Source organism: Wasmannia auropunctata, unplaced genomic scaffold (genome assembly GCF_000956235.1).
Source record: "Wasmannia auropunctata unplaced genomic scaffold, wasmannia.A_1.0 LD336033.1, whole genome shotgun sequence".
Classification (NCBI taxonomy): domain Eukaryota; kingdom Metazoa; phylum Arthropoda; class Insecta; order Hymenoptera; family Formicidae; genus Wasmannia; species Wasmannia auropunctata.
In genome coordinates, this window is record NW_012026857.1 from 654,832 (window position 1) to 668,471 (window position 13,640).

At 39.5% G+C, this 13,640-nt stretch overlaps 2 protein-coding genes across 3 annotated transcripts in view; one reads left to right on the top strand and one right to left on the bottom strand.

Moving 5' to 3' along the window:
• The first annotated feature begins 1,040 nt into the window (after nt 1–1,040).
• On the top strand, nt 1,041–3,981 carry LOC105452348 (aminoacyl tRNA synthase complex-interacting multifunctional protein 2-like). Of its 2 annotated transcripts, none has more exons than XM_011693365.1 (4): nt 1,041–1,385; nt 2,806–2,955; nt 3,100–3,307; nt 3,521–3,981. In XM_011693365.1, exons 1-4 carry the CDS (start codon nt 1,158–1,160, stop codon nt 3,898–3,900), a joined length of 966 nt encoding a protein of 321 aa, XP_011691667.1. In that variant the 5' UTR covers nt 1,041–1,157; the 3' UTR covers nt 3,901–3,981. The 2 variants fall into 2 exon arrangements, with proteins under 2 accessions (XP_011691667.1, XP_011691668.1); XM_011693366.1 differs by having other exon boundaries at nt 1,041–1,367.
• Nucleotides 3,982–4,987: 1,006 nt separating this feature from the next.
• The window catches only part of LOC105452378 (protein sidekick), a 35,498-nt gene continuing 26,845 nt past the window's right edge, over nt 4,988–13,640 (bottom strand). The window contains exons 18-32 of the mRNA XM_011693417.1: nt 13,218–13,472; nt 12,571–12,799; nt 11,983–12,285; nt 11,602–11,782; nt 11,211–11,426; nt 10,933–11,129; nt 10,545–10,741; nt 10,163–10,402; nt 9,747–9,944; nt 9,490–9,631; nt 8,907–9,185; nt 7,121–7,278; nt 6,788–6,950; nt 6,308–6,624; nt 4,988–6,211 (exon numbers count right to left, since the gene is read on the bottom strand). Coding sequence (XP_011691719.1) covers nt 5,969–6,211; nt 6,308–6,624; nt 6,788–6,950; nt 7,121–7,278; nt 8,907–9,185; nt 9,490–9,631; nt 9,747–9,944; nt 10,163–10,402; nt 10,545–10,741; nt 10,933–11,129; nt 11,211–11,426; nt 11,602–11,782; nt 11,983–12,285; nt 12,571–12,799; nt 13,218–13,472 — 3,318 coding nt within the window. The 3' untranslated portion in view covers nt 4,988–5,968. The remainder of the gene's footprint in view (nt 6,212–6,307; nt 6,625–6,787; nt 6,951–7,120; nt 7,279–8,906; nt 9,186–9,489; nt 9,632–9,746; nt 9,945–10,162; nt 10,403–10,544; nt 10,742–10,932; nt 11,130–11,210; nt 11,427–11,601; nt 11,783–11,982; nt 12,286–12,570; nt 12,800–13,217; nt 13,473–13,640) is intronic.

Genomic DNA, 13,640 nt, shown 5'->3' on the forward strand with positions numbered 1-13,640 from the left:
CCTTTAACTGCCAGATCGTTGCTCTAGTTCAGTTTTATAGTTTTGATGTACTTATTTATATTTTATTATCATTATTTTCATTATTGATTATGTTATTCAATGTTAATATTTATAAAAATATATATTTCATCTTTTTGATAATTTATTAATAAGATATATCTATCACGATCAATGTGTATAATCCATTGGAGTGTAAATTATAAATATCATCATGAAGTGTCGTGCAGTTCCCAATTACAGAGATTATTTCAGGTTAAGCAATGTTGGTGGCGGTCATGGCTTGGATGGGTGACCGTTGCAGATATTATAGGTTGACAGATATATATATCCCCTTAAGAACATGTATATATCATCGTGAATTTTTTTTAAATTTGTAATTGCCCCGTTTTTATTCTAATTTTATAAATGTTCATTTAATTGTAATTATTTTAATTATTTTTGTCCTATTTGGATATAATGTAAATGACAATCATAACCTTATTTCAAATTTACAGTACGATAGCCGTATCGTGTACCAATAGTACGGTGTACTGGTAATGTATCCCAACAGTACGCACGTACGTGGTAGGTACGATACTGGTACGCATAGTACAACGTACGCTCACCGTACCAATACCGTGGAAATATCTTGTTATCTGGGTCGTTTTAAATAACATTATAAATATTAAAAGCATTCTTTGAAAAAAACAATGTTTTTAATATTTAATAAAGTAATTATTTTGGCTTTTTCAGTATTAAATTTTCATAAGGAAAAAGCTTTCGTAATTAATAATTAGGAAGATACGAAAAAAAAAATTCTCGTTAAGGGAACGACCGGACGGCAAAGAAACCAAGTTCGCTATCGCGACCCACATGAGAGATTAAAAATATATAAGACGTAATATTATCAATGAACGGACGAGATTGAGGTTACCGACGGGGAGGAGGGGATCCGCCATCTGGCGGCGCGCGACACGTCGCCATGACACCGCGCGCGCGGAAACGCGGCCGAGGGGGTCGAGGAGCGAGGCGAGGCGCCGGCGGCCGGGCCGGCCACGAGAGTGCGCGAGTACGAGCGCGTGCGAGAGGCGGACGGGGCATGGGACGATCGGGACGCGGAGATTTTTCGACTTGACGTGCGCGAATTGGAAGTTTTCTCTCCTCCACGCTCTCGCGGGATGAGTGATCGCGCGACGATGGCGACGTCGACGAGCAGTAGTATGTACCGGCTGCCACCGGTGTTCGTCCTACCCGCGGACTTTCCGCACTCGAGCTCCATGCACAGGATACGAAATATGCACGAGGACACCCGCGCCCGGCCCTGCCATCGCGACGATGCCGCCAACACCGAAGAAGCCAAGATGCCCGACGACGCCGTTGAATCGCAGGTTATCCGCCTTCTGCAGGTTTCCGTTTCGTTTCCGCCCGCGGCCGACGTATCCGCTCCGCGTGATCGCGCGCGCGTGGCCGCGGCGACGACGACGACGACGGCGGCCGGCGATCGCGGTCGCGATAACTCGCGATCGCGCGAACGAGCGGGACATGATGACTCGTTCCCGAAAATTTCCGCGAGCGCACTGATCCGCAATCGACCGGGAGAGCGGAGCGGTGACGTGCCCGATGGTTCTCTCTCTCTCTCTCTGTCTCTCCTTCTCTCTCTCTGCCTCGTGGCGACTTGATCGATGTGTCTCCTCCCCTCCTCCCCCCGCCCTCCTGGGGATCGCTTTTTCGAGTGACTCGGGGAAATGTCGGCGTGCCCTCGCGGAAGTTGGCCCCGTGGGGCAGGAGGAAGGCACGCCGATCGAAATACGCGTATGCCATGTATGGGACGTGCGGAACGCTTGGCCGAGGGAGCGCGGGATGATATTTCGCGGCGGTGCGGACTATTTTGACTTAACGCGGACGAGGAGACGCGCCGATTCCCGATCGTCGCGACTGTCATAATTATTTATTCGCCAGAAACGGGACGGGAAGGACCGACGTAGGTTTCGGAAAGAGCCGCGCCGAGAAATAACGAGGGTTAATCCGTCATTATGCATTACCTCGTACTTGACTTGGTCTGGAGTGTGGAAACTTGTTGTTCGCCGTTTAAATACCTCGCACGCGATGGCATATTTTTTATCAGATTTTACACTGGCTACGTAATTGTATTTGCCTATCAGAAATTTCAGTAGCATGATGAATTAGTGTAGAGTAACTTAGCCATTATGCCTACTTTAATATTGCGTTTGAGATAAGATTGCTGAAAGTATTTCTTCGATTACATATCTAGGTTGTGTAGAGATAGAATATTTGTGTTATATTGTTATGCTTTAGCTGTTCATTTTACGTAAAACTATAGACTTATTTCTTTGACATCTGCTGTATGACATTTCTGTCCAGCATATCCCTAAATGTGATCCAAGAAATAATCTTTTAGATTTTACCCATATTAATGTTACAGTCAAACATTGTACGTATGTCCAAATCTAGAATAATGTTTGTGTGTACCTTTTACATATTTAGTACAGGGCATTCAAATTTTTCTTAACAATATTTTTTTCAACATCCTACAAGTCCTCCAATAGATTTTACATGCATGTTCATATTACTATCATCAAACTTGCAAATATCACGAATATTGATATGTAAACTCAATTGTATTTGCTATGTTTTCCACATATATTGTAACACATTTCCCAAATTCATCGGGATGTAATGTTAATTTTCTTAAGCGTTTATACATACATATTGTGAATGCTCGATTCTAATATTGTCGAATAAATATTTTTGCACGATGTAGAACAATACGCAGAATATTGTGTAACAATTAATTGATCTTTCTAGGCGTCTTTGCCGGAATACGAGGCGCTGGAAGCTAGGCAAGAGAGAATTCTTAGCCAACTGGCGGAACTCAAAAAGCAAGTTTCTACACTGTGCCATTTCTTGAAACAGCCTAATCATGTGGAGGGTGCGAAAAATATTGCACCAGTTCAGGTTAGCAATTGATGCATTAATTGCCAAATGCTTTACACTTAATTAGCACTTGCAGACTTAATCGCTCTGTCATTTATGATAAAATTGCTTTTCCATTTAATTGTCGAAAGATGAGAGACCAAATTAGAGATTGTGTATTTACAGAAACCAGTTGTCGTCAAACTAGTGGTGCACGCAAATCCGAGAAAGCCGCCGTATTCGATACTCGCTTTGCAGAAACTTTGGAGAGACACAAACATTGAAGTGACATCGTATACTCATTCTACTTTGAAGGACCAAATATCTATAGTTTTTCCTAAAACTGTTAGATCCTCTATAAATGTCATAGAATTGACATTGATATGGAAAGAAGGTAAGACACAATCGATCTCCTCATCAATCTTAAACAAAAAATACACTCTTATAATCATTTATTTCGTTAATATAATCCAGGATGCATTGAAATTTTTGGAAAAAGTTTTTCCTACAATAAAACTTTTTATCACTCTCTAATCGTTCATCTTGTTAGCAAACATTTCTTTAACGATTTAAGTACTTTATATTTCATTGAATCCCTTTCTTTCAGTCTCGGACATGGAAACCGTCGTAAACATGCGCTCCTGTCCCATAAGAGGCGAAGTCAATTTCCTTAGATTAGTGAGTAGGTTGATAGAGTCGCGCAATTACGAGAGCACGTGCTCGCAACCGCAGACACTAGACTTCGCGCTTGACTTCGCCAATTTCTTACACAGTCAAAAGTGTATAAATGAGGGATTGATTGCACTAGCCGATGAATTTGACAAATGGTCCTGCAAGGGTGGATTCAATATTGTAGACATTGCAGTGTGGTCTCTAATTAAACAATTCAACAAGACCGACCTACCGCCGGTTCTTCGCAACTGGTTCGCACAATGCGAGAGTGCTTTTATAGAGAAAACTGACCGACTGATAAGTCATGATAAATAAGTTATTTCTCCTTTGTAAAAAAAACTTTGATATGTTAATTATTAAATGGATATGAATATATATTGTTTTCCATTCATAAAAGCGCGTTATTGATTTATACTTTATACGCATGTCCTTGAGATACAGGAATACCTGGCTTCGCCGGCAATACGTAAATCGATAAAAAATTAAATTAACTAGTAATGTAGAGAACTATGTATAAAAATTTTAGCTAAATATTAACTTTTTTACGTAGCAATTCCAAGTTGGTAAGTAAATTGACTTGTTATAGGAAAAATTTTCCAAAATGGCATAAATTTTTATTAAAAGATTAACAGATTTTCTCTCGGTGTAGATATATGTACGAATGATAATTACAGTTGATTTTTATGCCGCTTTTTTTTACGTCGTTATAAAATACACGCGTGGAAGTATATATAAATAAAATTAAGATTTGCACTAAAACGTTCACTGGCAGTGTCGCGGAAGCGTCGAAGGGTTTCTGTGGAAAACGTTTTCCCGAAAGAGGATTCGCTGCATCTCGCGCGACGTTTCGTAGAACTTTCTTTAAAAAAAAAAAGAAGTAATAAAATTATATCTAAATACTTATAGCGAGCCTCGCGTAAAACGAATAACCCTATGTATAATACGAATCGGTAATAGTCTTACTTCGTAATTACTAATTAGATTAGGCGTCTCTCTATCCTTCTTTTCTAGCCGTCTTTCTAATGAAGTTTCATTATTCGCGCAGTTATACAATAAATTTGACATGCAATCGTCGCAGTTCCGTTCGATACCCCGACTTCGGACGTACGTTTAGTAAAACGAGAATGTTTAAGAAGATATGAATACTGTGTCTCAACTATGATATATCTATGTACGATAAAAGCTCCATATACATTATATATTTCCTATTTTCACGGGCCTAAGACAATCTCGCTTATTGCAGTGACAAATGATAAAAAAAAAGGATTTCTTAATAGCTCCAAGAAGTAATTTTTATTTTAAAATAAAATGAATCAGGAAAGATGTATGAAAAGTAAAAAATATATGTACGTACACTTATGCGAATATAAATATATATAAATTATAAAATTATCAATATTTTATGTTATATGTGTATTTTTTTTTTAATACTAAATTTTACTCTTCCTGCACATATTTTATCTTACAGAATCGCGATTCATGACGATTCAGCAAAATGTACGTCCCGCGAATATGGAGCTTTTACTGTATATCACAAGACGCGAATGCGATAGATATAGCCCGCTGAATAGCGTGTGGTTAGCAGCATTATACAAAATCTACATTCTTACGGGAAGTATATAACATATTTACACGCACACCTGACGCGCAAGTACGCCAGCGTTAAGAGCGGATTTACACAGTGTCGTCCCACAACTCGCGATCTTCATTAATGTCTCTAGTGGATTGATAAAATGATATGATAGGCCAACGCGATTGCAACACGTTAAGTCTGATATTTTTTTTTGTTGGAAAACTTCGAAAAAATCTGCGACATCGCGAATGCGATTGTCCGTTTAAAAATACGTCCGCGATAAATACCTTTAAAAAAAAATACAAGATCCTCAGGACTGAATTATGCGTGTAATCGTGTACCTGAGAGATAGAAAGATGAAGGCCGAAATATCTGTCGAAAAAAAAAAGAATGATACTTGAACTTTTACGCTCCCTCTGCTCTGCACAGGCACGAAATTTGTGAAATTTTCGCACGAGATCCATATGCTGTTTGACCCTTAAGCTAATTCGAGAAAAGTACAAAAGTATCTATTAAATGCAAAGTGCCTTATCGAAGAATTATAAATAATATATGTATCAATATATCACAATATACGAAGATGCCTCAAGCTTCCTATATAGTTTGCTACAAGTCTATGCCCGTCAGCACGCGCGCAAAACACACGCGTGTTCCTGGCGTAAGTCTTTCGCTCTATATATATTTATATGTATAAAAAAAAAGACTTCGCTCAAAGCAAAGTGGTGGCTGCGATGGTAAATTTTGATATATATGAATAAAAAAAGAGAAACTCGGTGTGTCAACGCGCAGTCTCGACAATTCGTTTTTTAATTACACGAACGACGAGAAACCGGGCAGCGGCGCTCTCGATCTTGCCATGTTGTTCATGATAATCTGACCGCCGTTCAGGCTGACGACCGCGCTGCCCTCCGGCTCGGAGTCCGTGTACGACGAATAGTTCCGGACGGGTTTTTGCCGCTTCCACGACTGCCTCAGCGAGTCGTTCACGTTCGCGTAGTGATTCACGAAGGAATGCGGATCGGACTGCACACTCTCGTTCTCGCTCTCGGAACCCTGCGGAATAACAGCCGGATTGAGATAATCCTCTACTCTTTTCTTCTTTGTCAGAGACGCGCGTTGTCCTACTATTTTGCGAAGAATCGTACTTACCTGCGAATCGGTGGAACTAATTTCGGAGGGCTTCTCCGTGACGCTGCTGTCGTCGGGATTCTCATCGTATCCCTTGAGGCTCTCCTCGTCGCTGTGGTAGGCGACCGACGCTGGAGACGGTCTGGGCGGCGATTTGCCCAGCATCGTCGGTGGCGGAGGATGCATCGCCTTCCGGGCCAACGTACTCCTCTTGCCCAGAGTGCCGCTGGCCACGTTAACGGAACCGCCCTGACGCGATCTGTACAATTCCAGATCGGATTCCTGCCTGTCGTCCGCGTCTATCGCCATCGACTCCTCCAGAGTCTTTTGCGCCTCTTCTGCAATTATTATTATTATAATATAAAATATAAATCTTTTTAGCAATATAATATAAATCGCGTAGGTATCAAATTATATATTAGATAAATTCTACTAGCATGATTTAATTTTTCATAATTGAAAATCACTTTATATATGCACGTATATTAAAACTCAACTTACGTTTATATTTATAGCTTTTACTCTTCACTACTAATATTGCTATGACCGTAATGATAATTATAATTGATATAGCGGCTAAAGTAACCATGAACCAAGTCCGCCTGTAAAACGGCTTGTGTTGTAGGTATGCGTATTCCAGGTACAGTTTCGACGGCGTCAAAATCTGAAAAGGTAATTCCGTTCGTAAAACGTGCTAATTCGTAATAGAAAGAGAGAGATTTTGTCTCCGAAATAAATAAATATATAAAAAATATATCAAAATAATAAATATTAAAACAAGTAAATTTAATGTGTCTAAATGAATAATCATTTCTCTTTAACCAGTAGACTTACCGTTTCGCTGGAATACGCTGGATAACTGATCCCGTAACGATTGTACGATATCACTCTGAACAAATACGATGTGGACGGCAGTAAGTTCTGATAAGACACGGTATACTCCGTCAGTGGTCCGTTGCTAGTACGAATTATTGTCTGCCAGCGCGAATCGTCTACAATTACATACACAAATTGCGTTAAAATCTTTGAATTGTAGCAGGCATTTCCTAAAGGAAAAACCGTTGTTTTGTTTAGATACGCTTATGTATAATATAATCAAATCTTTTTATACGGAATGTCCCACTTGAGCGACAAAATTTTTCAGTATCAGATTCTTTGACCAGATTGGAGTCGACTTTTACTTGAAATTGCATATTAATAATATTACATATTCCATTAATTAATCATAAATAAAATTCTGTAGGATATCAACTTTATATAATTTATTACAATAAAAAATTAATATATATATATTTTTTTAATACTAACTAAAAGATGTAACTTTTAATTGTTCATTCTTTTTCTTCACCAGAAATTCTCCATTTACTACAATCGTTAATCACTCAATAATACTTAGTCCTGATATTTTTCTTAAGCGGTGTCTACAAAATAGGACTTAAGATTTAAGAAAATTAACGAATCGCAATCGATTATTTTTCTCACATGAGATTAATCGATTGATTGGTTAATTTTCTTAAATTTCTTAAAGTCTTAAGTCCTATTGTAGATGTTGCATTAAAGAAGAGTTTTAAATTTTAGCCAAAGAACATATCGTCAAAAAATAATGCGATAGAAATGAGACATTATGTATAACAAATGGATAGGAGCTCGTATTAGTTTGGTGACTATTTTAACACTTTGAGTGCCGGTCGCTTTCTGCGCGAGATTCTCTGAAGAGTAAACACGATTACTCTTCGTTTTGATATTATATATATATGACATATGGGAAATGCCGCGCGTGCGGTACACGCGTTTGCGCGCAAAGTGTTAAAAGAACGAGATTAAATGCGAGGTTTTGGCGGGGGGCGGGGGAGAGGCTAAATAACAAAAACTCTGGCGTTACCTTACGGACAATACAACAAATCATCACGCTAGTATAATCAATTACTGGATCGTTTCTTTGTCGGGACGGTATACACAATTGTTACAGCATTACACGAAGTTATGTATCTTCAGTAAAAACCCTGCTCGAACGTATAAAGTGGGTTTCTGGCGATGTCATGCTATGACGTTTTATCATGCAAATTATTGGGAATATCAAACGACCACGGCACGTACAGTACACGTATATAGTAATGTACAACGGACTTATCAAAAGCGATATTGTATTGCGCTAACGGGGGGGAGGTCTCACTATCAAAACCATCTAATGCAAATGACTGACGCTCAGCGTAGTTACGTGCGTTGACACTTACAATGCTGCCATTCTTCCATCGCTATACAGTTATAAAAAAGACGATATTAGTGTTAGCAGAACCGATAGTCGAGTCGGGCGACGATAGTGAAATAATATATGACGATATTACGCGGAATTTATTCTACATAAATAACTTTATAGTTTTATATTGTGTAGTTTCGTGAAATTGCAACGCCAACAAATTCTCGTGAAGCGATCAAAATTCGATTTCGTAAATTTATAGTTACGATATAATAGAAATTACTTTTTTTTTTTAATTTTCTGCCGTTGCAAGTTCGATAAACAATAACTTAATGATAGAATTTTGAATAAGTGCCGTAACAGGTTTTTTTTTCAAGTTCCGCTATGTAACGACGAGATCGCGTGAAAAGATCGTGTATTTACCTTTGCGACGAGTCTCGATATAATAACCGAGTAAAGGACCCTTGCCGGAAGCCCCGTTGGTCCACTCCAGTTCCACGCTGGAGACCGTCCTGGTCACGCCGAGATTGCTGGGCGCCATTGGCGAACCCTCCTGCGGACCAGTCGTAACATTGCCGGATATCGGCGGTCCGAAGTCGATCGTCTGCGCGCGAACCATGAAGGTATACGTCACCTCCTCCTCCAGCGGCTGGATAAGGAGACTCGTCTCCGTCACTTTTTGCGTAACATGTTTAGTGAAACCTTAAACAGAAATGTCGGTAAATTAGCAAAAAAAAAAAAAAATTAAATATATCGTACAGCTTTGCAAAGTCAAATATTATATGTATAAATTTTTCTCGAAATAAAATTAACGTATTTATTTATAAAGAATATATAGAATTTTTTGAATATGTTATAATTAAAGCGCAACGTTCTGGTGATTAAAAATTAATAATGATCCATGAAAAGATAAATAAAAATCGTAAAATTAAATTCTCAATGTTAAATAAATGTTGTGATCTTTTTATAGAGATTTATAGAGATTATTTATATTAATTTGTCTTACGGTCGTTTTGCTCTGCCGTTTCATACATGACGATGTAACCAACTATCTCGCCATTGCGTAACTTCGGCGGCTCCCAAGAGACGCGCAAGCTGGTCATGGTAATTTCGTTAAACTGTAAATGATGCGGTGGTCCTGGTATGTCCTGCAATTACATTGTGTCCCAGAGTTTGAATACCGTTTCAAAATATGCGTTTTTTTTTCATTAGATATCGAATCGTTCGTGGAACATTTACCACGTAATGTCTACAGGAAATTACCTGTTTCGTTCTCACGGTAATTGGCGGAGATCGTGGGCCATCTCCGGCCGGATTAAACGCTAAAACTTGTATACGATATTCCGTATACTTGTCAAGAAAAACTAAATTGTGCGCCAAGCAAGACGCTGGAACGACTTCTATCTCCTCTTCCTGCTTTTTCTCTAGTTCCTGGGGAGAGTCGGTCACCAAATAGAAAATCTGCGATAAAAACGGAAATAACTGTTATAATAAACACGTAGAATTAATAACTTAATAAAACTGTATAAATTTACAGCAATTAATTTGATATTGAATACGCAGAATCGAAATCTAAAAATTTGCCGCGATTATCTACTATTGAGTTTGTAAAATAAAAGTATGACACACAGGATATACTGACATTCTATTATTAATGTAATTGAGTGAATAATTATTACCCTATATCCTTGTAAATCGCCATTTTGCATATTGGCCTGCGGAGGTTTCCACTGCAAACTGACTTCGGTGGAAGAGATGGACTCGACTATCAGATTTTGGGGCTCCCCCGTAGGAACCGCCTCGCCCACGTACACGGTGACCGGTGGACTCGGCGGGCCCTCGCCTTCCGAATTAAATGGCAGCACCACAATCTCATAATATCGGTCCTCCGTCAAGTCGCTTAAAACCATTTTAGTTTCCTGCAACGAGTGCAAATTTTATATTAATTAATAAAACCGAATAAAATATTGCATGCAATCGATCTCAATACTACATTATACAACTTAAATTGACATTTTGAGGAAGAGACATCTACGTTTCAAGTGTGTGTTATACACGTACATTAATTCCCAAAATCTCTTGTTTCGGCGTTGCCTGAAGAGGTGTCGGGAAGTCCGAGACCGGCTGATAAACGACACGATAACCACCCGTCCCGTAATCGCCGCTCCAATACACCTCGTCGATCATGTTCCAATGAACCTCGACGCTGGATGTTGTTATCGGTACAACTTTCAGACCGGTGACACCCTTCGACGGCGCTGCAAAAGATGTAATATTTTTGTCAATGTCGACGAGAAATTCAGGTCGGAAGAAAGCGGCAAGAGATTTAAAAAATTCCGAGGAAAAACTTCACAATTTTCATTTTCTCTCGTTTTCTTTTCAATTTTTAAAATAAACCTTTTCTTTTCAATATTTTATTGAATGTCTCGTTTTATCTCTCGATACACACCTGCAGGTAGAGTCTGCACCTGAGCGGACTCGTTGCTCCACTCTGACGGCCCTATGTCGTTGGTAGCCTGAATGCGGAACTGGTAGTGCGTGTAAGGCTTCAAGTTGTTAGCCGTGTACGACGTCAGAGTGGGCTCCACTCTCTCGGGGATGATTTGGAACGGTCCGGAATTTTCCGACTGTTGCACTGTGTAATACCTGTCGGATCAAAAAGAGGGATTGATATATATAGTTCCACAAACATAAGAACAGGTCGATCCGCGAGAGAGATGTTGGTACCTTAACGGTGCAAAGCCGTCTCTGCCTGGCGTCCAGCTAAACGTTATCTGGCGACTTTGGATCTGCGACTTGCTCACTTGCGGCACCGACGGCGCTTGAGGACGTTCCCTATTGTTCGTGGTAAATACGAGCGCGTAGGCCGTCTTGCCCCAACCCAATCTCGTCTGCGCCGTCACGGAGAACATGTAATACTTCTCGGACTCGAGTCCGGTGGCTCTGCAAGCGGCAATTATCGCGATATTTAATTCAAGAGCTTTATCTCTTTGGCCGATATATGCAATTCTAAAATAATCTTTTATTCTTAAAATATGGAAATTTTAGATTTTTATTCAAATTTTAAATTTATAAGATTTTAGTAAGGGTAGGTGAGTAGGAAAAAAAATATTTGTACCTGAATGTTCTGTCCGATGCCGGGAATTCTTTAGAAAATTGGCGATCTTGACTGTTGTTCAAATGAAACATGACTTTGTACGCGAGGATCTCTCCGTTGGGATCCTCTGGTGTGTCCCAGATAATGCGCGCGGTGGTCAAGCTCACGTCGGGGAAGGATACATTAGACGGTGGACCAGGAGCTGCGATACAAAACAGAATATAGAAATGTCATGGAATCTTAATATTTTTAGTTTTACTATATGTTGCATTTCACACGTATACAAAACAATACGTTTAATGTATGATATTTTAATTATATATATTATTAAAATAATAATCTATGTCGCGCACATCGTTGCTTTTGTTAGCAAAGATTCAATTGCAATAAATAATGACTTACTGTCTTCGAAAGTCTGGACTCTAACAGGTGGGACGCTCAGCGCTCCATCGCCGAGTCTCGTGTAGGCTAAAACTTGCACGTGGTACTGGACGTACTTGCGAAGCTCCGTTAAGGTGGTCGTGAAAGTGGTGTTGCTGGGAATATTCTTGTACTGGAAGGTCGATCTGGAGTTCGCGCCGTAGTACACCTTGAAGCCTTCGATCTGCCCGTTCTGATGTTCCTCGGGCACGTCGCCCCATCGCACCAGGATAGTCGTAGAGGACGTCGCGTTTGCCTCTACGTTAATCGGCCCCAGGGAAGGAACTGAAAGATGTCACGTTTTCAATGCATGTAAATGTCTTTGCATATATCTTTGCAAGTTTTGGGAAATTGTGTGAAAAAATATTTAAAGATAACTTTATGTTGTATTTTCACAAATGTTTGAGCTTCAGCAATATAAAATAATTACACTAATGTCAAATCAATTATCAAAAATCAATGCACATTAAACAACTAACGTATTTCTAAAATAGCTGTATCTGAAAATCTGCATTTTGGAGTTGTTTCCTTTCTAACTGCGTTCAATTATGTACAATACGAAGGACTCACCCGACTCACGAGTTCGTTCAATGGCCTTCGGACTCGCCGCCGAAGAGCCGACGTCGTTGAACGCTTGCATCACTATTTCATAATCGGCGTACTCCTCCATATTTTCCAATACATATGAGTTCGCGGTGTGATCCTCGATAATACTGCTCTTCGAGATGTTCGTTCGTACTTCCGTATAAGTGACATTGTATCCCCGCGGATTTCCGTACCATTCTATTTGCTGCAATGGCTACGCAGAAGATAATATAACTCTTACATTATATAATATATATAATTTTTATAGTATATAATTATAATATTTTTAATCGATATTTTTAATAGCGGTGATTAACTCTCTGTGCACCAGGTGGAGAAAATCAACGTGCTGAACCGTGTGGGGTGTTTCACATTTACCTCATGTCATTACTTCACTTTAAATATAGTAATTTAATAATTTCGACTGTCATAATATCGATTCTTATTCCTTAAAATATAAGAATCAAACAAAATAATAAACTCTTTAATCTTTTAAAACAAGAAAACAAAAATAATACTATTTCTTACGAACTAAATTTAAGCAGTTTAAATTTTGCTTACGTCACACCCCATCTAGTGCACGGAGGGTTAATATAAAAATTATATTTGTCACATAACGATCAGATACTTACGATCCACCTAACGCGTAACTCGGTGGCACTCATCGCGCGGACCGTGACATTTTTCGGGGGATGAGAGGGTGGTGCCTGAATCGTCTGGAACTCTTTGGTCGGCTCGGAGGGCTGCGAGGCGCCGACTACGTTGTTCGCGATCAAACGGAGCTTGTATTGCATGAAGGGAGTCAAACCGTCGACGGTGATCGTACTGGCGTCGGGATCGGACACCTCGTAGATAGTGTACCACGTCGAGTTTCGCGCCGTTTGTGCCTAGAAAATCGACAATTGATCTCGCATATTACTTTTTTCCGATTTAATTTCTGTCTTTTATCTATCGCGTTATTATTCCATCGTATGCCGAATCTTGCCGATCGTATAATGTCTTAAGAATAAATCAATATTTTTACGTGATACTTTCAGATATCGAACTTATTGTTA

Coding starts and splice junctions, on each gene's coding strand:
- LOC105452348 (XM_011693365.1), top strand. CDS start 1,158: ATGAGTGATCGCGCGACGATGGCGACGTCGACGAGCAGTAGTATGTAC. Junction 1,386..2,805: donor AGGTTATCCGCCTTCTGCAG/GTTTCCGTTTCG, acceptor TGATCTTTCTAG/GCGTCTTTGCCGGAATACGA. Junction 3,308..3,520: donor GACATTGATATGGAAAGAAG/GTAAGACACAAT, acceptor CCTTTCTTTCAG/TCTCGGACATGGAAACCGTC.